General features: G+C 58.8%; 2 protein-coding genes across 3 annotated transcripts; both read left to right on the top strand.

Annotated features, from left to right (window-relative positions):
* The first annotated feature begins 979 nt into the window (after positions 1-979).
* On the top strand, positions 980-6,395 carry mrpl20 (mitochondrial ribosomal protein L20). Its single transcript, XM_041274085.1, has 3 exons — positions 980-1,296; positions 3,302-3,380; positions 5,739-6,395. The coding sequence occupies exons 1-3, from the start codon at positions 1,082-1,084 to the stop codon at positions 5,910-5,912; spliced, it is 468 nt and encodes a 155-aa protein (XP_041130019.1). The 5' UTR covers positions 980-1,081; the 3' UTR covers positions 5,913-6,395.
* A 950-nt stretch (positions 6,396-7,345) lies between these two features.
* On the top strand, positions 7,346-22,807 carry LOC121328729 (cyclin-L2-like). 2 transcript variants are annotated; one of them, XM_041273732.1, is made up of 11 exons: positions 7,346-7,599; positions 15,748-15,822; positions 17,310-17,419; positions 18,054-18,174; positions 19,557-19,621; positions 19,711-19,810; positions 21,391-21,495; positions 21,595-21,736; positions 22,097-22,217; positions 22,325-22,396; positions 22,493-22,807. In XM_041273732.1, the coding sequence occupies exons 1-11, from the start codon at positions 7,402-7,404 to the stop codon at positions 22,725-22,727; spliced, it is 1,344 nt and encodes a 447-aa protein (XP_041129666.1). In that variant the 5' UTR covers positions 7,346-7,401; the 3' UTR covers positions 22,728-22,807. The 2 variants fall into 2 exon arrangements, with proteins under 2 accessions (XP_041129666.1, XP_041129667.1); XM_041273733.1 differs by lacking the exons at positions 19,711-19,810; positions 21,391-21,495; positions 21,595-21,736; ... (1 more) ...; positions 22,325-22,396; positions 22,493-22,807 and having other exon boundaries at positions 7,402-7,599; positions 19,557-19,625.
* Positions 22,808-24,194: the final 1,387 nt, after the last annotated feature.

Raw genomic sequence — 24,194 nt, 5'->3', positions numbered from 1 at the left:
TCCCTCTCTTCAATGCTCTCTCCCTCTCTTCAATGCTCTCTCTCCCCTCTCTTCAATGCTCTCTCCCTCTCTTCAATGCTCTCTCTCCCTCTCTTCAATGCTCTCTCTCCCTCTCTTCAATGCTCTATCTCTCTTCAATGCTCTCTCTCCCTTCTCTTCAATGCTCGAAGAATTCAAGAGCTAGAAGTTACTCCAGAGGAGAGAAGTTTACTCTCCCTAGAGAGAGATGTTACGAGAGGAGAGCGAAGTTAGCGCTCGAAGAAGTCACCGAGGGCTCTTCAAAGAAGAGAGGAGAAGTATTAACCCAAGATGATAGAGGAAGTTCCGGATAGAGAGAGTTCAATGCTCTCTCTCAGGGAGAGAGTTCAAGAGCTCAAGTAAAGGCGAGAGGGGAGAGCAATTAACGAGAGGAGAGGGGAGAGAAGTTATAATGCTCTCTACTCCCTCTCTTCAATGAGATCTCTCTACCTCTCTTCAAGTTTAATGAGCCCTCTTCTTCTATGAGCAATGCTATCTTCCCTCTCTTCCAAGTTATCTTTTCTCTCCCTCTCTTCAATGCTCTCTCTCTCTCTTCAATGCTCTATCTTTCTTCAATGCTATACCTCTCTTCAATGTTCTCTCTCCCTCTCTTCAATGCTCTCTCCCTCTCTTCAATGCTCTCTCCCTCTCTTCAATTCTTTCTCTCTCTCTCTTCAATGTTAATGTCAATTGCCTCGGATCCCAGAAAGATTCACCCTTGCCTTTTAAAGGTGAGAAAATTATTTCAGTCTATTTTTTATTTTTTTTAAAACCATTATTTGAGAAATTACGGAGCCACAGCGCCACCTGCTGACCACCCGAGGTAGCTGGTGGCAGCGTGGCTGCAGTTCCGATTCTCCCCCGCAGAGGGCAGCAGAGCAGAGAGAGAGAGAGAGAGAGAGAGAGAGAGAGAGAGAGAGAGAGGGAAGAGGGAGGAGAAGGGGGGGGCAGGCTCAAACTTCCCCTGGAAGTGACCTCACTCGCTGTGCAAGCTGTAGAGTCGCGGCGGCTCCCGGAGGTCAGGACAGAAAGAAAGGACAGTGAAAGGAAGCGGCGGAGGGACATGGTGTTCCTGACATTATCGCGGTGGATACGGAGCAGGGGGCCCGATCGCTACTGGAAGGTGCAAGAACTTCTGAAACATGCCCGGGTAAGACAGACCGGTGATACTGGCGAGACTGGGGAGACTGGGAGACCGGGCAGAGCCCTCAGCGCAGCAGCGAGATTCAGTGCGACCCTCCAGACAGCAGCCTGGCTGATAACCGCGGTGCAATCGTGACAGGAAAGAAAAGTCTCTTCTGTTTCGATAGCGGCTTCTAGACGAGCTGCTGCCTCACTGTCGCGATATTCATGCGACAGGTCAGTGTACCGTGACTGCACTGCAGGCTGCTGCGGTACAGTGCTTCAGACAGTGATGATAATAATAATAATAATAATAATAATAAATAATAAAATAATAATAAATAATAATAATAATAATGAGTAAATATATCAGTACTCCGTGACCCCATCAAGGATCAAGGGACAAGTCGTCGGTAGGGACTCAGCAGGCAGTAGGTCCGGTAATGCAGACTCCTGCAGCCTCCCTCCATTCCGGTCTGATCGAGGTGACGATGTGGGTAGTATTGCTAAACACTCCTACGTCCCTGGGGGTACAAAGGATAACATGCTGCACACACAGGACGGAGTCTGATTCCACCCCTGATTCTGCAATGTCTCTGAGCATGTCTGAACTATACACTTCCACAACAGGACTCTCTGATATCACCTCACTGGATCTCACTGCCTGTGTCTCTGACTCTCTGATTCTCACTCCTGTCTCTCCCTCTCTGTCTCTGTGCCTGTGTCTCTGACTCTATATCTCTCTCTGTGTCTCTGACTCCCTGTTCTGTGTTCTTGACTCTCTGTATCTCTCTCTGACTCTATGTATCTGGTATATCTCTATCTCTCTCTGTGTCTCTGACTCTGTGTCTGTGTCTCTCTCTCTCTCTCTGTGTCTCTGACTCTCTGTCTCTCTCTCTCTCTCCACTACTGTATCTCTAGGTCTGCACTGACTGAGCTGTATTCTCTCTCTTGTCTCAGAGACTCTGAGAAATAGAGATGACTCTGTGTCTGAGTCTCTGTAGTCATCTCTCTCTCTCTGAGTCTCTGACTCTCTAAGTATCTCTCTCTCTGAGACATCTGAGAGAGACACTGAGGACTGAGAGACATAGCTCTGTGTTTCTGAGAGCTTGAGACACTGTTCTCTGCTGTGTGTCTCTGACTCTCTGGTCTCTCTCTGTGTCTCTGACTCTCTGTGTCCTGACTCTGTGTCTCTCTCTCTGTGTCTCTCTCTCTCTGTCTCTCTCTCTCTCTCTCTCTCTCCTCTCTCTCTGTCTCTCTCTCTCTCTCTGTGTCTCTCTCTGTGTCTCTGTGTCTCTGTCTCTCTCTCTGTGTCTCTGTCTCCTGACTGTCTCTCTCTCTGTGTCTCTGTCTCTCTGTATCTCTCTGTGTCTCTCTGACTCTCTGTATCTCTCTCTTCTCTGTCTCTGACTCTCTGTATCTCTCTCTCTGTGTCTCCTGACTCTCTGTATCTCTCTCTCTCTCTGTCTCTGTCTCTCTCTGTGTCTCTCTCTCTCTGTATCTCTCTCTCTCTCTGTCTCTGTGTCTCTCTCTCTCTGTGTCTCTGACTCTCTGTATCTCTCTCTGTCTCTCTCTCTCTCTGTATCTCTCTCTCTCCTGACTCACCCTGTGTCTCCTGACTCTCTGCCGGAGACACAATCTCTTGTCTCTGAGACACTGAGACTGTGTCAGACAGTCCAGAGTTACCTCATAGAGGTTAGAGAGACTTCAGTGGCCTGAGAGACGAAGAGCACACAGAGACTGAGAGGGACGGCGGAGAGACCTTGTCTAGCCAGAAGCTCGAGCGGGAGAGCGAGAGGGGGAGAGAGAGGACGGTACAGCATCTGAGACACGCCAGACACATGCCCCAGGCCCCCCACAAACAGACATCACTCACTCCGGCAACAAGAGAGAGATCGAACCCCCCGAGACTGTGCGCCTGTTTGCATTTACACGAAGCAGTAGGAAGAGAGTTCTCAGAGCAGGGGGGGATCTCTCCTCCTCGGGGGGGAATAGGGAGAGCGAGACTCAAGCTATCCTGCCGCATCCACTACTGTTGTTGGACTGGAGGCCGTGAGGGGGAGGGTACCCCCTCCGCACACACACTCACTCACTCACCCTGCTCCATCGTGTGTATTGTATCTCCTGCAGTGTTTCACATCTCTCTCTCTCTCTCTCTCAGCTGTGGATCACTGTCGCCTTGCTCTGCTCTCACGCAACACGGCCTCAAGTATCCTGTCCTCATCCACTACCTGCTAAAAGTGAGGGCTCTCCTCCCTCCTTCCCTCCTCCCTCCTTCCCTCTCCTTCCCTCTCTCCCCTCTCCCCATCTCCTTCCCTCCTCCCCTCTCCTTCTCTCCTCCCTCCTTCCCTCTCCTTCCCTCCTCCCTCCTTCCCTCTCCTTCTCTCCTCCCTCCTCCCCTCTCCCTCTCCCTCCTTCTCCTTCCTTCCCTCTCCTTCCCTCCCCTTCCCTCTCCTCCCTCCTCCCCTCTCTCCTTCCCTCCTCCCTCCTCTCCCTCTCCTGGTCCCTCTCTCCTCTCTCTCTGTGTGGTACAGGCTGTATTGACTCTCCTCTCTCTCTGTGTGGTACAGGCTGTATTGACTCTCCTCTCTCTCTGTGTGGTACAGGCTGTATTGACTCTCCTCTCTCTCTGTGTGGTACAGGCTGTATTGACTCTCCTCTCTCTCTGTGTGGTACAGGCTGTATTGACTCTCCTCTCTCTCTGTGTGGTACAGGCTGTATTGACTCTCCTCTCTCTCTGTGTGGTACAGGCTGTATTGACTCTCCTCTCTCTCTGTGTGGTACAGGCTGTATTGACTCTCCTCTCTCTCTGTGTGGTACAGGCTGTATTGACTCTCCTCTCTCTCTGTGTGGTACAGGCTGTATTGACTCTCCTCTCTCTCTGTGTGGTACAGGCTGTATTGACTCTCCTCTCTCTCTGTGTGGTACAGGCTGTATTGACTCTCCTCTCTCTCTCTGTGTGGTACAGGCTGTATTGACTCTCCTCTCTCTCTGTGTGGTACAGGCTGTATTGACTCTCCTCTCTCTCTGTGTGGTACAGGCTGTATTGACTCTCCTCTCTCTCTGTGTGGTACAGGCTGTATTGACTCTCCTCTCTCTCTGTGTGGTACAGGCTGTATTGACTCTCCTCTCTCTCTGTGTGGTACAGGCTGTATTGACTCTCCTCTCTCTCTCTGTGTGGTACAGGCTGTATTGACTCTCCTCTCTCTCTGTGTGGTACAGGCTGTATTGACTCTCCTCTCTCTCTTTGTGTGGTACAGGCTGTATTGACTCTCCTCTCTCTCTGTGTGGTACAGGCTGTATTGACTCTCCTCTCTCTCTGTGTGGTACAGGCTGTATTGACTCTCCTCTCTCTCTGTGTGGTACAGGCTGTATTGACTCTCCTCTCTCTCTGTGTGGTACAGGCTGTATTGACTCTCCTCTCTCTCTGTGTGGTACAGGCTGTATTGACTCTCCTCTCTCTCTGTGTGGTACAGGCTGTATTGACTCTCCTCTCTCTCTGTGTGGTACAGGCTGTATTGACTCTCCTCTCTCTCTGTGTGGTACAGGCTGTATTGACTCTCCTCTCTCTCTGTGTGGTACAGGCTGTATTGACTCTCCTCTCTCTCTGTGTGGTACAGGCTGTATTGACTCTCCTCTCTCTCTGTGTGGTACAGGCTGTATTGACTCTCCTCTCTCTCTCTGTGTGGTACAGGCTGTATTGACTCTCCTCTCTCTCTGTGTGGTACAGGCTGTATTGACTCTCCTCTCTCTCTCTGTGTGGTACAGGCTGTATTGACTCTCCTCTCTCTCTGTGTGGTACAGGCTGTATTGACTCTCCTCTCTCTCTCTGTGTGGTACAGGCTGTATTGACTCTCCTCTCTCTCTGTGTGGTACAGGCTGTATTGACTCTCCTCTCTGTCTGTGTGGTACAGGCTGTATTGACTCTCCTCTCTCTCTGTGTGGTACAGGCTGTATTGACTCTCCTCTCTCTCTGTGTGGTACAGGCTGTATTGACTCTCCTCTCTCTCTGTGTGGTACAGGCTGTATTGACTCTCCTCTCTCTCTGTGTGGTACAGGCTGTATTGACTCTCCTCTCTCTCTGTGTGGTACAGGCTGTATTGACTCTCCTCTCTCTCTGTGTGGTACAGGCTGTATTGACTCTCCTCTCTCTCTGTGTGGTACAGGCTGTATTGACTCTCCTCTCTCTCTCTGTGTGGTACAGGCTGTATTGACTCTCCTCTCTCTCTGTGGTACAGGCTGTATTGACTCTCCTCTCTCTCTGTGTGGTACAGGCTGTATTGACTCTCCTCTCTCTCTGTGTGGTACAGGCTGTATTGTCTCAGAGCCAGTGGTACAACCTCTCCCCCATCTCTCTCTGTGTGGTACAGGTCTGTGTGGTACAGGCTGTATTGACTCTCCTCTCTGTCTGTGTGTGGTACAGGCTGTATTGACTCTCCTCTCTCTCTGTGGGTACAGGCTGTATTGACTCTCCTCTCTCTCTGTGTGGTACAGGCTGTATTGACTCTCCTCTCTCTCTGTGTGGTACAGGCTGTATTGACTCTCCTCTCTCTCTGTGTGGTACAGGCTGTATTGACTCTCCTCTCTCTCTCTCTCAGTCTCAGGTCTCTCTCAATCGGAAGGTGCTTGCAGAGCTGGCTGTCTCAGAGCCACACACGTTCTGCTCTCTTGCCCAGCTGGCGGCCGCGCGAAGGGGGGAGGGGCTGGCGGCCGCGCTGGGGGAGGGGAAGGAGCCCGAGGGCGTTTTCTCCCGCGTCGTCCAATCACAGTGAACCAACCTCTCCCCCAGCTTCCTCTCGTCTCACTACTCCAATTCCACATAACATTTATTCACTGTGAGCCTTTCAGCTCCATCAGCCACTGGGGTCCGGGGAAGAATGGACTGCGCTGGGCCTCTCACAGAGAGCAAGGGGCTGGGCTGGGCCTCTCACAGAGAGCAAGGGGCTGGGCTGGGCCTCTCACAGAGAGCAAGGGACTGGGCTGGGCTGGGCCTCTCACAGAGAGCAAGGGGCTGGGCTGGGCTGGGCCTCTCACAGAGAGCAAGGGGCAGAGCGGGGCTGGGCTGGGCCTCTCACAGAGAGCAAGGGACTGGGCTGGGCTGGGCCTCTCACAGAGAGCAAGGGGCTGGGCTGGGCCTCTCACAGAGAGCAAGGGGCAGAGCGGGGCTGGGGAGATGCTGGGCAGGACAGGGCAATATAATTAATATTATTAGTTTTGGGGGGGGCGTATATTAATATTATTAGTTGTTCTATTGATGTGAAAAAATGAAAATAAAAAAGTGAAATACAAGCAGCGAGAGCTCTGCTGGTTTGTTTGCGTCACATTTAACAACTTTACTGGAACAGAAGCAACGACAAAGAGAGAGAGAGAGGAGGGAGTGTGTAGTGTGTTTGTGTGTCAGTGTGTAGTGTGTGATGTGTGTGTCAGTGTGTTTGTGTGTAGTGTGTGTGTGTGTGTGTTTTCAACACTAGTGTAAGGTTGTTCTTGGTATTGGTGAGTGAGTGGAAGTGTGTCAGTGTGTTTTCAACACTATTCAGAGAGAGGTTGGATGGTATTGGTCTACACGCAGGGCGTTCCCATGGAGAGTAGGGAACTGGGCAGACAGATAACGGGAATCTACACCTATTCCCATGGAGAGAGATGGAACTGGGCATGACAGATAACGGGAATCTACACGCAGCGGCGTTCCCATGGAGAGAGAGGGAACTGGGCATGACAGATAACGGGAATCTACACCCAGCGGAGTTCCCATGGAGAGAGAGGGAACTGGGCATGACAGATAACGGGAATCTACACCCAGCGGAGTTCCCATGGAGAGAGAGGGAACTGGGCATGACAGATAACGGGAATCTACACCCAGCGGCGTTCCCATGGAGAGAGAGGGAACTGGGCATGACAGATAACGGGAATCTACACCCAGCGGAGTTCCCATGGAGAGAGAGGGAACTGGGCATGACAGATAACGGGAATCTACACCCAGCGGCGTTCCCATGGAGAGAGAGGGAACTGGGCATGACAGATAACGGGAATCTTCTCAACACACCGCCCCCTGAACCCGGAGCAGCCCTGCAGCCAATATCTGACGTCACCTACAGGGCGGGCTCTCCCGCTGTTAAACCCGTGCCCGCCGTGCCCGCGAGAGCGACAGCAGCTCTAGCCAGTCACAGCGCAGATACACACGGGGCGGGTTTGTTTTGACCAGTAGCGTGCGGGCGTGGGCGGGAGTTGCGTAGCGCTTTCTCCCCGGCTGTAGACGCAGCGATGGCCGAGGGGATCCTGATCGGGGGGAAGCGCTACTCCGGAGTGAGGCTGACCCTCGATAACTGCCTGCTTCCCGGGGAGCTGCTCTCTCAAACCCCGTCCGCGGCTCACGGCCTGCGGCCCGACAGCGAGGCAGAGCTCCGGCGGGAGGGCTGCGAGCTGATCCAGGCCGCGGGGATCCTGCTCAGACTGCCGCAGGTAAGAGACGCTGAGCCGGGGGAGCGCGTCAGGAAAGAGCGCGGCGGGGAGAGAGGCGCCGGGGCCGGGTTTAGAAACAGCGGTAACGTGGGCTCAGTGATCGGGAGGCAGTGTGGAGCTGAGGAGGGAGGGAGGGAAGCAGTGTGGCTCTAGCGGAGCGGAGGAGGGACTGGGAGGGAGGGAGGCAGTGTGGCTCTAGCGGAGCTGAGGAGGGACTGGGAGGGAGGCAGTGTGGCTCTAGCGGAGTTGGCCTAGTGGAGCTGAGGAGGGACTGGGAGGGAGGGAGTTGCGTAGCGGGAATCTACACCCAGCGGAGCTGGAGGAGAGGGACTGGGATGGGGAGGCAGTGGGGCTCTAGCTGAGCTGAGGGGGGACTGGGAGGGAGGGAGGCAGTGTGGCTCTAGCGGAGCTGAGGAGGGACTGGGAGGGAGGGAGGCAGTGTGGCTCTAGCGGAGCTGAGGAGGGAACTGGGGGATGGAGGGAAGCAGTGTGGCTCTAGCGGAGCCCAGGAGGGGTTGAGGGAGGGAGGCAGTGCGGCTGGGAGGAGAGGGAAGCAGTGTGGCTCTAGTGGAGCTGAGGAGGGACTGGGAGGGAGGGAAGAGTGTGGCTCTAGCGGAGACTGAGGAGGGAGGCAGTGTGGAGTGGGCACCATGTGCACGGAATGGGAGGGAGGGAATGAGGCAGTGTGGTTCTAGTCGGGACTGGGCCTGAGTTTGACCCTACACCTCGTCCGTTTAGCGGAGCGAGATCATTCGGAGGGAGGGGACTGGGAACGTGGGAAGGCTCAGTGTTGACTTCTAGACGGAGCGAGATAGACTGGACTGGGAGGGGGATGGCTTCCCTTCTTCTGGCTCTAGCGGGCCTGAGGAGGCCTCGCCTTATAGAGGGAGCAACCCGGAGGGACTGGGAGGGATCAGTGTGGCTCTAGTGGAGCTGAGGAGGGACTGGGAGGGAGGGAAGCAGTGTGGCTCTAGCGGAGCTGAGGAGGGACTGGGAGGGAGGCAAGCAGCTGGCGGAGCTGAGGAGGGACTGGGAGGGAGGGAGGCAGTGTGGCTCTAGCGGACTGGGAGGGAGGGAAGCAGTGTGGCTCTAGTGGAGGGCCGGAGTGGGAGGAGGAGGAGGGAGGGCTGGGAGGGAGGGAGGGAAGCAGTGTGGCTCTAGTGGAGCTGAGGAGGGACTGGGAGGGGGAGGGAGGCAGTGTGGCTCTAGTGTGGCTCTAGTGGACTGAGCTGAGGAGGGACTGGGAGGGAGGGAGGCAGTGTGGCTCTAGTGGAGCTGAGGAGGGACTGGGAGGGAGGCAGTGTGGCTCTAGTGGAGCTGAGGAGGGACTGGGAGGGAGGGAGGCAGTGTGGCTCTAGTGGAGCCTGAGGAGGGACTGGGGAGGGAAGCAGGTGGCAGGCCGCGGGGATCCTCCAGGGGACCCTCCCTACATTGAGTCCGTCGGAGCTGAGGTGGGACTGCCTCGGGGAGGCGCCTCCGTACACGGATCGCGGCTCTCGACTCCTTCCCCCTGAGTCAGGGAGGGAGGCAGTGTGGTGAGTGGAGCGCTGAGGAGGGACTGGGAGGGGAAGCAGTGTGGCTCTAGCGGAGCTGAGGAGGGACTGGGAGGGAAGCAGTGTGGCTCTAGCGGAGCTGAGGAGGGACTGGGAGGGAAGCAGTGTGGCTCTAGTGGAGCTGAGGAGGGACTGGGAGGGAGGGAAGCAGTGTGGCTCTAGTGGAGCTGAGAAGGGACTGGGAGGGAGGCAATGAGGCAGTGGGACTGAGCTGAGAGGGGAGGGAGTGGAGGGGGGGGGGCCACTGGGCTCCGTCGGGGAGGGGGACTGGGAGGGAGGAGGCGTGTGTGGCTCTAGCGGAGATCACGGAGGACTGGCGGACCCCAGTGTGGCTCTAGCGGAGCTGAGGAGGGACTGGGAGGGAAGCAGTGTGGCTCTAGCGGAGCTGAGGAGGGACTGGGAGGGAGGGGGAGGCAGTGTGGCTCTAGCGGAGCGGAGGAGGGACTGGGAGGGAGGGAAGCAGTGTGGCTCTAGCGGAGCTGAGGAGGGACTGGGAGGGAGGGAAGCAGTGTGGCTCTAGTGGTGAGCGGAGGGGGACTGGGAGGGAGGGAAGCAGTGGGCTCTAGGGAGGCGGAGGAGGGACTGGGAGGGAGGCAGGCGGTGTGCTCTAGCGGAGCTGAGGAGGGACTGGGAGGGAGGCAGTGTGGCTCTGGTGGAGCTGAGGAGGGACTGGGAGGGAAGCAGTGTGGTCGCAGGGTAGGGTGGCGAGCTGAGATACTCCCTGAGGGAGGCTCCAGTCGTCCTCTAGCGTCACACCAGTGAACCCCTCCGCTCCCTCGAGGGAGGCAGCCTCTCCTAGCGGAGCTGACCCTCCCTCCATCTGGGCTCTCCGTAACACCGAGTATCGCCTCGACTCCTCCTGAGAAGGAGGGAGGGGCTCTAGCGGAGCTGAGGAGGGAATGGGAGGGAGGGCAAGCAGTGTGCTGGGAGGCGGGAACGCCTGAACCCTCCCTCCACTCCGTCAACCGAGAGCTCGCCTTCGACTCCTGACGGAGAGCGGAGCAGGGAGGGAGGGAGGCAGTGTGGCTCTAGTGGAGCTGAGGAGGGACTGGGAGGGAGGGAGGCAGTGTGGCTCTAGCGGAGCAGGGACTGGGAGGGAGGGAAGCAGTGTCGCTGGGACTGGGAGGGACTGGGAGGCAGTGTGGCTCTAGTGGAGCTGAGGAGGGACTGGGAGGCGGTGTGCTCTCGTGGGAGAGCAGAGCAGGGACTGGGAGGCGGAGTGCTCTCGTGGTGAGAGCTGGGCAGGGACTGGGAAGCGGTGTGCTCTCTAGTGGAGCTGAGGAGGGACTGGGAGGGAGGGAAGCAGTGTGGCTCTAGTGGAGCTGAGGAGGGACTGGGAGGGGAGGGAGCTCTCGTGGTGAGCGGAGCAGGGACTGGGAGGCGGTGTGCTCTGGGAGGGAGGGAAGCAGTGTGGCTCTAGTGGAGCTGAGAGGGAGCAGGGAGGGGGAGGCAGTGTGCTCTCGTGGTGAGAGCTGAGCAGGGACTGGGGAGGCAGTGTGGCTCTCGTGGTGAGAGCTGAGGAGGGACTGGGAGGGGGGGAGGCAGTGTGGCTCTAGTGGAGCTGAGGAGGGAGGGAGGGACTGGGAGTGTGGCTCTAGTGGAGCGGAGGAGGGACTGGGAGGGAGGGATGCTCTGTGGTGAGCGGAGCTGAGGGACTGGGAGGGAGGGAAGTGTGTGGCTCTAGTGGTGAGCTGAGGAGGGACTGGGAGGCAGTGTGGCTCTAGCGGAGCTGAGCAGGGACTGGGAGGGAGGGAAGCAGTGTGGCTCTAGTGGAGCTGAGGAGGGACTGGAGCAGGGACTGGGAGGCGGTGTGCTCTCGTGGTGAGAGCGGAGCAGGGACTGGGAGGCGGTGTGCTCTAGTGGAGCTGAGGAGGGACTGGGAGGGGGAGGCAGTGTGGCTCTAGTGGTGAGCGGAGCAGGGACTGGGAGGGAGGGAAGCTCTCGCTGGTGAGGGAGCAGGGGGAGGGAGGCAGTGTGGCTCTCGTGGCTGAGAGGGACTGGGAGGGAGGGGGAGGCAGTGTGCTCTCGTGGTGAGAGCTGAGCAGGGACTGGGAGGCGGTGTGCTCTCGTGGTGAGCGGAGCAGAGGACTGGGAGGGAGTGTGCTCTCGTGGTGAGAGGAGGGACTGGGAGGGAGGGAAGCGGTGTGGCTCTAGTGGAGCTGAGCAGGGACTGGGAGGCGGTGTGCTCTCGTGGTGAGAGCAGAGCAGGGGACTGGGAGGCGGTGTGGCTCTAGTGGAGCTGAGCAGGGACTGGGAGGGAGGTGTGGCTCTCGTGGTGAGAGCTGAGCAGGGACTGGGAGGCGGTGTGACTGGGAGGGTGAGGCAGTGTGGAGCTGAGGAGGGACTGGGAGGGAGGGAGGCAGTGTGGTGAGAGCGGAGCAGGGACTGGGAGGGAAGGTGTGGCTCTAGTGGAGCTGAGGAGGGACTGGGAGGGAGCAGTGTGGCTCTAGCGGAGCTGAGGAGACTGGGAGGCAGTGTGGCTCTCGTGGAGCTGGAGGAGGGACTGGGAGGGAGGGAAGCAGTCTGGTGGTAGCGGAGCGGAGCAGGGACTGGGGGAGGCGGTGTGCTCTCGTGGAGCTGAGCAGGGACTGGGAGGCGGGAGGCAGTGTGGCTCTCGTGGTGACTGAGAGCAGGGACTGGGAGGGAGGGAGGACGGTGTGGCTCTAGTGGTTAGAGCTGAGGAGGGACTGGGAGGGAGGGAGGCAGTGTGGCTCTAGTGGAGCTGAGCAGGGACTGGGAGGCAGGCAGTGGCTCTAGTGGTTAGAGCTGGGACTGGGAGGGAGGGAGGCAGTGTGGCTCTAGCGGAGCTGAGGAGGGACTGGGAGGGAGGGAGGCAGTGTGGCTCTAGTGGAGCTGAGGAGGGACTGGGAGGGTAGTGAGGAGGACTCAAGGGAGGGAGCAGTTACGTCTAGCTAGACGCCTCGACTCCTCCCTGACCCTCCTCCCTCCGTCACACGAGAGAGAAGCAGTGTGTACCACCTCGACCCTGACTCCCTAGATGGAGACAGTAGGGAGCTGAGGCGGTGTGCTCTCGTGGGAGGCAGGGAGCTGGGAGGCGGGAGGGAGGGAGGCAGTGTGGCTCTAGTGGAGCTGAGGAGGGACTGGGAGGGAGGCAGTGTGGCTCTCGTGGTGAGGAGGGACTGGGAGGGAGGGAAGCAGTGTGGGGGAGAGGGAGGGAGCTGTGGCTCTAGGTGGAGCTGAGCAGGGACTGGGAGGCAGTGTGGCTCTAGTGGAGCTGCGGAGGGAGGGAGGGAGGGAGGCTGGGAGGCTGTGTGCTCTCGTGGTGAGAGGAGGGAGGGAGGCAGTGTGGCAGTGTGGAGCTGAGGAGGGACTGGGAGGGAGGGAGGTGTGGCTCTAGGTGGAGCTGAGGAGGGACTGGGAGGGAGGTGTGGCTCTAGTGGAGCTGAGCAGGGACTGGGAGGCGGTGTGCTCTCGTGGTGAGAGCGGAGGGGGACTGGGAGGCGGTGTGCTCTCGTGGTGAGAGCGGAGCAGGGACTGGGAGGCGGTGTGCTCTCGTGGTGAGCGGAGCAGGGACTGGGAGGCGGTGTGCTCTCGTGGTGAGAGCTGAGCAGGGACTGGGAGGCGGTGTGCTCTCGTGGTGAGAGCTGAGCAGGGACTGGGAGGCGGTGTGCTGTGGTGAGCGGAGCAGGGACTGGGAGGCGGTGTGCTCTCGTGGTGAGAGCGGAGCAGGGACTGGGAGGCGGTGTGCTCTCGTGGTGAGAGCGGAGCAGGGACTGGGAGGCGGTGTGCTCTCGTGGTGAGAGCGGAGCAGGGACTGGGAGGCGGTGTGCTCTCGTGGTGAGAGCGGAGCAGGGACTGGGAGGCGGTGTGCTCTCGTGGTGAGAGCGGAGCAGGGACTGGGAGGCGGTGTGCTCTCGTGGTGAGAGCGGAGCAGGGACTGGGAGCAGGGACTGGGAGGCGGTGTGCTCTCGTGGTGAGCGGAGCAGGGACTGGGAGGCGGTGTGCTCTCGTGGTGAGCGGAGCAGGGACTGGGAGGCGGTGTGCTCTCGTGGTGAGAGCGGAGCAGGGACTGGGAGGCGGTGTGCTCTCGTGGTGAGAGCGGAGCAGGGACTGGGAGGCGGTGTGCTCTCGTGGTGAGCGGAGCAGGGACTGGGAGGCGGTGTGCTCTCGTGGTGAGCGGAGCAGGGACTGGGAGGCGGTGTGCTCTCGTGGTGAGAGCGGAGCAGGGACTGGGAGGCGGTGTGCTCTCGTGGTGAGAGCGGAGCAGGGACTGGGAGGCGGTGTGCTCTCGTGGTGAGAGCAGAGCAGGGACTGGGAGGCGGTGTGCTCTCGTGGTGAGAGGAGCAGGGACTGGGAGGCGGTGTGCTCTCGTGGTGAGAGCAGAGCAGGGACTGGGAGGCGGTGTGCTCTCGTGGTGAGCGGAGCAGGGACTGGGAGGCGGTGTGCTCTCGTGGTGAGAGCGGAGCAGGGACTGGGAGGCGGTGTGCTCTCGTGGTGAGCGGAGCAGGGACTGGGAGGCGGTGTGCTCTCGTGGTGAGAGCGGAGCAGGGACTGGGAGGCGGTGTGCTCTCGTGGTGAGAGCGGAGCAGGGACTGGGAGGCGGTGTGCTCTCGTGGTGAGCGGAGCAGGGACTGGGAGGCGGTGTGCTCTCGTGGTGAGAGCAGGGACTGGGAGGCGGTGTGCTCTCGTGGTGAGAGCGGAGCAGGGACTGGGAGGCGGTGTGCTCTCGTGGTGAGCGGAGCAGGGACTGGGAGGCGGTGTGCTCTCGTGGTGAGAGCGGAGCAGGGACTGGGAGGCGGTGTGCTCTCGTGGTGAGAGCGGAGCAGGGACTGGGAGGCGGTGTGCTCTCGTGGTGAGCGGAGCAGGGACTGGGAGGCGGTGTGCTCTCGTGGTGAGAGCGGAGCAGGGACTGGGAGGCGGTGTGCTCTCGTGGTGAGAGCGGAGCAGGGACTGGGAGGCGGTGTGCTCTCGTGGTGAGAGCGGAGCAGGGACTGGGAGGCGGTGTGCTCTCGTGGTGAGCGGAGCAGGGACTGGGAGGCGGTGTGCTCTCGTGGTGAGCGGAGCAGGGACTGGGAGGCGGTGTGCTCTCGTGGTGAGCGGAGCAGGGACTGGGAGGCGGTGTGCTCTCGTGGTGAGCGGAGCAGGGACTGGGAGGCGGTGTGCTCTCGTGGTGAGAGCGGAGCAGGGACTGGGAGGCGGTGTGCTCTCGTGGTGAGCGGAGCAGGGACTGGGAGGCGGTGTGCTCTCGTGGTGAGAGGAGCAGGGACTGGGAGGCGGTGTGCTCTCGTGGTGAGAGGAGCAGGGACTGGGAGGCGGTGTGCTCTCGTGGTGAGAGGAGCAGGGACTGGGAGGCGGTGTGCTCTCGTGGTGAGAGCGGAGCAGGGACTGGGAGGCGGTGTGCTCTCGTGGTGAGCGGAGCAGGGACTGGGAGGCGGTGTGCTCTCGTGGTGAGAGCAGGAGCAGGGACTGGGAGGCGGTGTGCTCTCGTGGTGAGAGCGGAGCAGGGACTGGGAGGCGGTGTGCTCTCGTGGTGAGCGGAGCAGGGACTGGGAGGCGGTGTGCTCTCGTGGTGAGCGGAGCAGGGACTGGGAGGCGGTGTGCTCTCGTGGTGAGAGCTGGGGGACTGGGAGGCGGTGTGCTCTCGTGGTGAGCGGAGCAGGGACTGGGAGGCGGTGTGCTCTCGTGGTGAGAGCGGAGCAGGGACTGGGAGGCGGTGTGCTCTCGTGGTGAGAGGAGCAGGGACTGGGAGGCGGTGTGCTCTCGTGGTGAGAGCGGAGCAGGGACTGGGAGGCGGTGTGCTCTCGTGGTGAGAGGAGCAGGGACTGGGAGGCGGTGTGCTCTCGTGGTGAGAGCGGAGCAGGGACTGGGAGGCGGTGTGCTCTCGTGGTGAGAGCAGAGCAGGGACTGGGAGGCGGTGTGCTCTCGTGGTGAGCGGAGCAGGGACTGGGAGGCGGTGTGCTCTCGTGGTGAGCGGAGCAGGGACTGGGAGGCGGTGTGCTCTCGTGGTGAGAGCGGAGCAGGGACTGGGAGGCGGTGTGCTCTCGTGGTGAGAGCGGAGCAGGGACTGGGAGGCGGTGTGCTCTCGTGGTGAGAGGAGCAGGGACTGGGAGGCGGTGTGCTCTCGTGGTGAGAGGAGCAGGGACTGGGAGGCGGTGTGCTCTCGTGGTGAGCGGAGGGGGCTGGGGGGCGGTGTGCTCTCGAGAGTGGAGCAGGGATTGGGAGGCGGTGTGCTCTCGTGGTGAGAGCTGAGCAGGGACTGGGAGGCGGTGTGCTCTCGTGGTGAGCGGAGCAGGGACTGGGAGGCGGTGTGCTCTCGTGGTGAGAGGAGCAGGGACTGGGAGGCGGTGTGCTCTCGTGGTGAGAGCGGAGCAGGGACTGGGAGGCGGTGTGCTCTCGTGGTGAGCGGAGCAGGGACTGGGAGGCGGTGTGCTCTCGTGGTGAGAGTGGGAGCAGGGAGAGCAGAGCAGGGACTGGGAGGCGGTGTGCTCTCGTGGTGAGAGCTGGGGCAGAGTGAAGAAGTTTGGTTTTTATAAAACACATAGTCACATTGGCGCTGCTCTCTCTCACACCTGCCAGCAGTCGCTGCCTTACAGTTTATATTCTGAGATTCCAATTGGAATTGTTCCTGTTTTAGGTTGCCATGGCCACCGGGCAGATCCTGTTCCAGAGATTCTTTTACTGCAAATCATTCGTGAAGCACTCCATGGAGGTGAGAGAGGAGGGGAGGGGGCAGGGGTTAACACAGGAGGAGGGGAGGGGAGGGGGCAGGGGTTAACACAGGAGGAGGGGAGGGGAGGGGGCAGGGGTTAACACAGGAGGAGGGGAGGGGAGGGGGCAGGGGTTAACACAGGAGGAGGGGAGGGGAGGGGGCAGGGGTTAACACAGGAGGAGGGGAGGGGAGGGGGCAGGGGTTAACACAGGAGGAGGGGAGGGGAGGGGGCAGGGGTTAACACAGGAGGAGGGGAGGGGAGGGGGCAGGGGTTAACACAGGAGGAGGGGAGGGGAGGGGGCAGGGGTTAACACAGGAGGAGAGGAGGGGAGGGGAGTGAATGGACTTTATTCAGAACAGAACTCCATTCATTTACATTCAATTCTTATATCCCCAAGTTCAAATCAGTGTGTATCAGTGTGTGTGTGTATCAGTGTGTGTGAGTGTGTGTGTGTGTTGTGTGTATACAGTGTGTGTGTGTATCAGTGTGTGTGTGTGTATCAGTGTGTGTGTGTCAGTGTGTGTGTGTGTGTGTGTGTGTGTGTGTGTGTGTGTGTGTGTGTGTATCAGTGTGTGTGTGTGTATGTGTGTGTGTGTGTGTGTGTGTGTGTGTGTGTGTGTGTGTATCAGTGTGTGTGTATCAGTGTGTGTGTGTGTGTGTGTGTGTGTGTCAGTGTGTGTGTGTGTGTGTGTGTGTGTGTGTGTGTATCAGTGTGTGTATGTGTGTGTGTGTGTATCAGTGTGTGTGTGTCAGTGTGTGTGTGTGTGTGTGTGTGTGTGTGTGTGTATCAGTGTGTGTGTGTGTGTGTGTGTGTGTGTGTGTGTATCAGTGTGTGTGTGTGTGTGTGTGTGTGTGTGTGTGTGTATCAGTGTGTGTGTGTGGTGTGTGTGTGTATCAGTGTGTGTATCAGTGTGTGTATTTGTGTGTGTGTGTCAGTGTGTGTGTGTGTATCAGTGTGTGTATCAGTGTGTGTGTGTGTGTGTGTGTGTGTATGTGTGTGTGTGTGTGTGTGTGTGTGTGTGTGTGTGTGTGTGTATCAGTGTGTGTATCTGTGTGTGTGTCAGTGTGTGTGTGTGTGTGTGTGTGTGTGTGTGTTGTGTATCAGTGTGTGTGTGTGTGTGTGTGTGTGTGTGTGTATCAGTGTGTGTGTGTGTGTGTGTGTATCAGTGTGTGTATCAGTGTGTGTGTGTGTGTGTGTGTGTGTGTGTGTGTGTGTGTGTGTGTGTGTGTGTGTGTGTGTGTGTGTGTGTGTGTGTGTGTATCAGTGTGTGTGTGTGTGTGTGTGTGTGTGTGTGTGTGTGTGTGTGTGTGTGTGTGTGTGTGTGTGTGTGTCAGTGTGTGTGTGATGTGTGTGTGTGTGTGGTGTGTATCAGTGTGTGTGTGTGTGTGCGCGCACGCTCTTGTCCAGTATTATTAGCTGTGTGTTTTGACTCTGTCTCTCCCTCTCTTTCTCTCCATCTCTCTCTGTCTCTCTCTCTCTCTCCAGTACATCGGCATGGCCTGCCTGCACCTCGCCTCGAAGATTGAGGAGGAGCCGCGGAGAGTGCGGGACGTCCTGAACGTGTTCCACCGGCTGCGACAGATCAAGCAGCGCCGGTGAGAGAGGGGGGTAACCACGGGAACAGCAGGGTTAATACAGAGCAGAGTAACCAGGGGAACAACAGGGTTAATACAGAGCAGAGTAACCACGGGAACAACAGGGTTAATACAGAGCAGAGTAACCACGGGAACAACAGGGTTAATACAGAGCAGAGTAACCACGGGAACAACAGGGTTAATACAGAGCAGAGTAACCACGGGAACAACAGGGTTAATACAGAGCAGCGTAACCACGGGAACAACAGGGTTTATACAGAGCAGCGTAACCATGGGAACAACAGGGTTTATACAGAGCAGAGTAACCACGGGAACAACAGGGTTAATACAGAGCAGCGTAACCACGGGAACAACAGGGTTTATACAGAGCAGAGTAACCACGGGAACAACAGGGTTAATACAGAGCAGAGTAACCACGGGAACAACAGGGTTAATACAGAGCAGAGTAACCACGGGAACAACAGGGTTTATACAGAGCAGAGTAACCACGGGAACAACAGGGTTAATACAGAGCAGAGTAACCACGGGAACAACAGGGTTAATACAGAGCAGAAATAATCGCATCACATTGAGCGAGTTTAATCCCCTATAATCTCCCTCATTCCCTCCCCCTCTCCCTCGTTCCCTCTCTCAGTAAGCTGTTTCCTCTGCCTCTGGATGCGAGTTACATCTGCCTGAAGAATCAGGTGATCAAAGCAGAGCGTCGTGTCCTCAAGGAGCTTGGCTTCTGTGTGCACGTCAAGCACCCGCACAAGGTAACCTGAACACGCACGTCCCCTCCCCTCGCCTGCTCCAGTGTGTTTGCTGTGCTGCTCTGCTGTGCTCCAGTGTGTTTGCTGTCTGTCTCTGAGCTGTGCTGCTCTGCTGTGCTCCAGTGTGTTTGCTGTGCTGCTCTGCTGTGCTCCAGTGTGTTTGCTGTGCTGCTCTGCTGTGCTCCAGTGTGTTTGCTGTGCTGCTCTGCTGTGCTCCAGTGTGTTTGCTGTCTGTCTCTGAGCTGTGCTGCTCTGCTGTGCTCCAGTGTGTTTGCTGTGCTGCTCTGCTGTGCTCCAGTGTGTTTGCTGTCTGTCTCTGAGCTGTGCTGCTCTGCTGTGCTCCAGTGTGTTTGCTGTCTGTCTCTGAGCTGTGCTCCAGTGTGTTTGCTGTGCTGCTCTGCTGTGCTCCAGTGTGTTTGCTGTCTGTCTCTGAGCTGTGCTGCTCTGCTGTGCTCCAGTGTGTTTGCTGTGCTGCTCTGCTGTGCTCCAGTGTGTTTGCTGTCTGTCTCTGAGCTGTGCTGCTCTGCTGTGCTCCAGTGTGTTTGCTGTCTGTCTCTGAGCTGTGCTGCTCTGCTGTGCTCCAGTGTGTTTGCTGTGTCTGCTGCTCTGCTGTGCTCCAGTGTGTTTGCTGTCTGTCTCTGAGCTGTGCTGCTCTGCTGTGCTCCAGTGTGTTTGCTGTGCTGCTCTGCTGTGCTCCAGTGTGTTTGCTGTCTTGTCTCTGAGCTGTGCTGCTCTGCTGTGCTCCAGTGTGTTTGCTGTCTGTCTCTGAGCTGTGCTGCTCTGCTGTGCTCCAGTGTGTTTGCTGTGCTGCTCTGCTGTGCTCCAGTGTGTTTGCTGTCTGTCTCTGAGCTGTGCTGCTCTGCTGTGCTCCAGTGTGTTTGCTGTGCTGCTCTGCTGTGCTCCAGTGTGTTTGCTGTCTGTCTCTGAGCTGTGCTGCTCTGCTGTGCTCCAGTGTGTTTGCTGTGCTGCTCTGCTGTGCTCCAGTGTGTTTGCTGTCTGTCTCTGAGCTGTGCTGCTCTGCTGTGCTCCAGTGTGTTTGCTGTCTGTCTCTGAGCTGTGCTGCTCTGCTGTGCTCCAGTGTGTTTGTTGTGCTGCTCTGCTGTGCTCCAGTGTGTTTGCTGTCTGTCTCTGAGCTGCTCTGCTGTGCTCCAGTGTGTTTGCTGTGCTGCTCTGCTGTGCTCCAGTGTGTTTGCTGTGCTGCTCTGCTGTGCTGTGCTGCTCTGCTGTGCTCCAGTGTGTTGCTCTGCTGTGCTCCAGTGTGTTTGCTGTGCTGCTCTGCTGTGCTCCAGTGTGTTTGCTGTCTGTCTCTGAGCTGTGCTGCTCTGCTGTGCTCCAGTGTGTTTGCTGTCTGTCTCTGAGCTGTGCTGCTCCTCTCTGTGTTTCAGATCATTGTGATGTACATTCAGGTGCTGGAGCTCGAAAAGAACAAGAGCCTGGTGCAGACAGCCTGGTGAGTCCCAGTCCCCTCCCAGTGAGTCCCAGTCCCTTGTAATTGTATAAATGTAGAGCATCATTAGTTTGATTTCTCTTCTCTCTCAGGAACTATATGAATGACAGCTTGCGTACGGACGTGTTTCTGCGCTTCTCCCCCGAGGGCATCGCCTGCGCGTGTGTGTACCTGGCAGCGCGGGCCCTGCAGGTGAGACACCCCTACCTACCGTACCCCTACCCCTACACTACCCCTCCCCTCCCCCCGAGAGCATCGTCTGCGCGTGTGTGTACCTGGCAGCGTGGGCCCTGCCTGTGAGACACCCCTACCTACCGTACCCCTACCCCTAAACTACCCCTCCCCTCCCCCCGAGAGCATCGCCTGCGCGTGTGTGTACCTGGCAGCGCGGGCCCTGCCTGTGAGACACCCCTACCTACCGTACCCCTACCCCTAAACTACCCCTCCCCTCCCCCAGAGAGCATCGCCTGCGCGTGTGTGTACCTGGCAGCGCGGGCCCTGCAGGTGAGACACCCCTACCTACCGTACCCCTACCCCTAAACTACTCCTCCCCTCCCCCAGAGAGCATCGCCTTCGCGTGTGTGTACCTGGCAGCGCGGGCCCTGCAGGTGAGACACCCCTACCTACCGTACCCCTACCCCTAAACTACCCCTCCCCTCCCCCAGAGAGCATCGCCTTCGCGTGTGTGTACCTGGCAGCGCGGGCCCTGCAGGTGAGACACCCCTACCTACCGTACCCCTACCCCTAAACTACCCCTCCCCTCCCCCAGAGAGCATCGCCTGCGCGTGTGTGTACCTGGCAGCGCGGGCCCTGCAGGTGAGACACCCCTACCTACCGTACCCCTACCCCTAAACTACTCCTCCCCTCCCCCAGAGAGCATCGCCTGCGCGTGTGTGTACCTGGCAGCGCGGGCCCTGCAGGTGAGACACCCCTACCTACCGTACCCCTACCCCTACACTACCCCTCCCCTCCCCCCGAGAGCATCGCCTGCGCGTGTGTGTACCTGGCAGCGCGGGCCCTGCAGGTGAGACACCCCTACCTACCGTACCCCTACCCCTACACTACCCCTCCCCTCCCCCCGAGAGCATCGCCTGCGCGTGTGTGTACCTGGCAGCGCTGGCCCTGCAGGTGAGACACCCCTACCTACTGTACCCCTACCCCTAAACTACCCCTCCCCTCCCCCAGAGAGCATCGCCTTCGCGTGTGTGTACCTGGCAGCGCGGGCCCTGCAGGTGAGACACCCCTACCTACCGTACCCCTACCCCTACACTACCCCTCCCCTCCCCCCGAGAGCATCGCCTGCGCGTGTGTGTACCTGGCAGCGCTGGCCCTGCAGGTGAGACACCCCTACCTACCGTACCCCTACCCCTAAACTACCCCTCCCCTCCCCCAGAGAGCATCGCCTTCGCGTGTGTGTACCTGGCAGCGCGGGCCCTGCAGGTGAGACACCCCTACCTACCGTACCCCTACCCCTAAACTACCCCTCCCCTCCCCCAGAGAGCATCGCCTGCGCGTGTGTGTACCTGGCAGCGCGGGCCCTGCAGGGGAGACACCCCTACCTACCGCACCCCTACCCCTACACTACCCCTCCCCTCCCCCCGAGAGCATCGTCTGCGCGTGTGTGTACCTGGCAGCGCGGGCCCTGCAGGTGAAACACGCACACACAGCAGCACTGACACACACACACCCCCTGCAGGCGAGAGACTGCAGCACGACCAGCCCGCATCTCCCTGTCAGTGATGTCATCTTTACTGCGGTTTGTAACCCTGCAGATCCCATTGCCCAACCGACCGCACTGGTTCCTGCTGTTTGGAGTGGAAGAGGCGGGGATCCGGGAGGTCTGCCAGAGGATACTGCAGCTGTACCTACCCCGCAAGGTGAGGGGAGAGGGGAGAGGGGAGGAGGTAGTTGGTAGGGTCGCTCCTGCAAGTGAAGCTGGTGTCAGTGTTGGGTTGACTCTGCCTCTGCTCCCCCAGACTCCTCTCTCCTCTCTGGAGCTGCTGGTGCAGCAGTGCAGGCTGGCCCTGGACGAGGCACGGACGCAGACCAAGAGGCTGCTCCCCAACGGGACCCCCAAACTGGAGACCCCCGCGGGCTTCTCCCCCGCATCCAAGACCGGTGAGCCAGCCAGCCCTTCCACTGCAACCAGTACAACCAGTACAGCCAGTACAGCCAGCACCTCCACTACAACCAGTATAGCCACACTGCTATACACTGTCCATCTCTGTCCACAGTGTCACTGATAAGAGATTCAGCATTGAGAATCGATGCAGCATCCTCAAACTGTGTGTGTGTGTGTGTGTGTGTCTCGCTGTGTGTGTGTGTGTGTGTGTGTGTGTCTCGCTGTGTGTGTGTGTGTGTGTGTGTGTGTGTGTGTGTGTGTGTGTGTGTGTGTGGTGTGTGTGTGTGTGTGTGTGTGTGTGTGCGTGTGTGTGTCTGTGTGTGTGTGTGTGTGTGTGTGTGTTCCTCTCTCCTCAGGCTCCCCGGTGGATGGGAAGGGTCAGCGCCGGTCTCCTCTCTCTCTCCACGCTGTGAAGAATCTCCGTCGCCGGCTGGACGCGGAGGAGAGGCGAGCGAGATCACGCAGCCCCGTCGTCAGGTAATGATACCCACGCACACACACGCTGGCTCCAGCGTTGAGAAACGCTGCTAGGGCAGACGTGTTTCTCTGCTGCATCGCTAATCCCGTCTCTGTGTGTCTGGCAGGAAGGGCCGAGGTCACAGTGCTCAGCGCAGCTACACTCGCCCCAGCTCTCCTGCACTGAGCCCGAAGCGCAGGTACGTACCCCACCCTGCTGCACAGCGAACCTTTAACTCAGCCTGGACTGCCCACACCCTCAATTCACAGTCTTCTCTTTATCTCTCCTCTCCCAGGAGAAGCCGCAGCGTGTGCTCCTCCGCCCCGCCTCGCTCCCGCAGCGCCTCCTCTTCCAGACGCAGGGGGCGCGGCAGGGCGGGGGGCTCCCGCAGCTCCTCCCCCTCCCGCAGCGACTCCCCCCCGCCCCCGAGACCCCCCCGGAGAGAGCGGCGGTGCGGCCGCTCCCCGTGCACAGAGGGGCCCCCGCGGTCCCGGGCTCACAGGGAGAGGGCCACAGCGCGGAGACGGTAGTGCGGGAGAGAGCCCTGGAACCATTCCTCAACAGACTGGTCCCCGGATCACTGCAGCGCTGCACAGGGGACCCGGGGCCACAGGGATCGAGGGGGGGTGCAGGGTTAATGGGGGGTGGGGGCATCATGCTCGCTTCAGAGCACATGGTTCTTTACTCTGAGCCACAGCGAGCTGTTCTGTTGTGTTCAGGTCTTGAGTCACAGTGCAGACAATCCAGACCTCTATTACAATACATGGTGTGAGGAGAGCCTGGCCGCTCCTCTACACAGTGAAGCGCAGCTGGAGAGCCTGGCCGCTCCTCTCTACACAGTGACGCTCAGCTGGAGAGCCTGGCCGCTCCTCTCTACACAGTGACGCTCAGCTGGAGAGCCTGGCCGCTCCTCTGTACACAGTGAAGCGCAGCTGGAGAGCCTGGCCGCTCCTCTACACAGTGAAGCGCAGCTGGAGAGCCTGGCCGCTCCTCTCTACACAGTGACGCTCAGCTGGACAGCCTGGCCGCTCCTCTCTACACAGTGACGCTCAGCTGGAGAGCCTGGCCGCTCCTCTGTACACAGTGAAGCGCAGCTGGAGAGCCTGGCCGCTCCTCTCTACACAGTGACGCGCAGCTGGAGAGCCTGGCCGCTCCTCTCTACACAGTGACACGCAGCTGGACAGCCTGGCCGCTCCTCTCTACACAGTGACGCTCAGCTGGAGAGCCTGGCCGCTCCTCTGTACACAGTGAAGCGCAGCTGCCCCGGGGCTCAGCTCCTCTCTACACAGGGACGCTCAGCTGGGGAGCCTGGCCGCTCCTCTGTACACAGTGACGCTCAGCTGGAGAGCCTGGCCGCTCCTCTACACAGTGACGCGCAGCTGGAGAGCCTGGCCGCTCCTCTCTACACAGTGAAGCGCAGCTGAACTTTTTTTTTTTTTTTCGGGGGGCGGGGGGCTGGACATGTCACAGGCGCTTGGTTTGAATTGGATTTCGATATATTTTAATAATGCAGCCTGCTGGTTATCAGCTCCAGATAAGAAACTGTTTCTATTGAACTGAGATGCCTCGTCAAGGAGCCTGTTCTTTTTGTTATAATAAAGATCATTTGTTTTTCAAACTTTGTTCTGTTATCAGTTATATTACACCCTGCAGCCCAGCGCTTTCTCTAACCACTGAGCTCCTCAAACCCCACTGCCTTCCACACTGCAGCCCAGCGCTTTCTCTATCTAACACTGAGCTCCTCAAACCCACTGCCTTCCACACTGCAGCCCAGCGCTTTCTTTATCTAACCACTGAGCTACTCAAACCCACTGCCTTCCACACTGCAGCCCAGCGCTTTCTTTATCTAACCACTGAGCTCCTCAAACCCACTGCCTTCCACACTGCAGCCCAGCGCTTTCTCTAACCACTGAGCTACTCAAACCCACTGCCTTCCACACTGCAGCCCAGCGCTTTCTCTATTTAACCACTGAGCTGATCCCACTGCCTTCCACACT

Source organism: Polyodon spathula, chromosome 16, assembly GCF_017654505.1.
Source record: "Polyodon spathula isolate WHYD16114869_AA chromosome 16, ASM1765450v1, whole genome shotgun sequence".
NCBI classification, from domain to species: Eukaryota; Metazoa; Chordata; class Actinopteri; order Acipenseriformes; family Polyodontidae; genus Polyodon; species Polyodon spathula.
The sequence above is the reverse complement of the archived record's forward strand: the minus strand, read 5'-3'. Positions and strand labels throughout refer to the sequence as shown.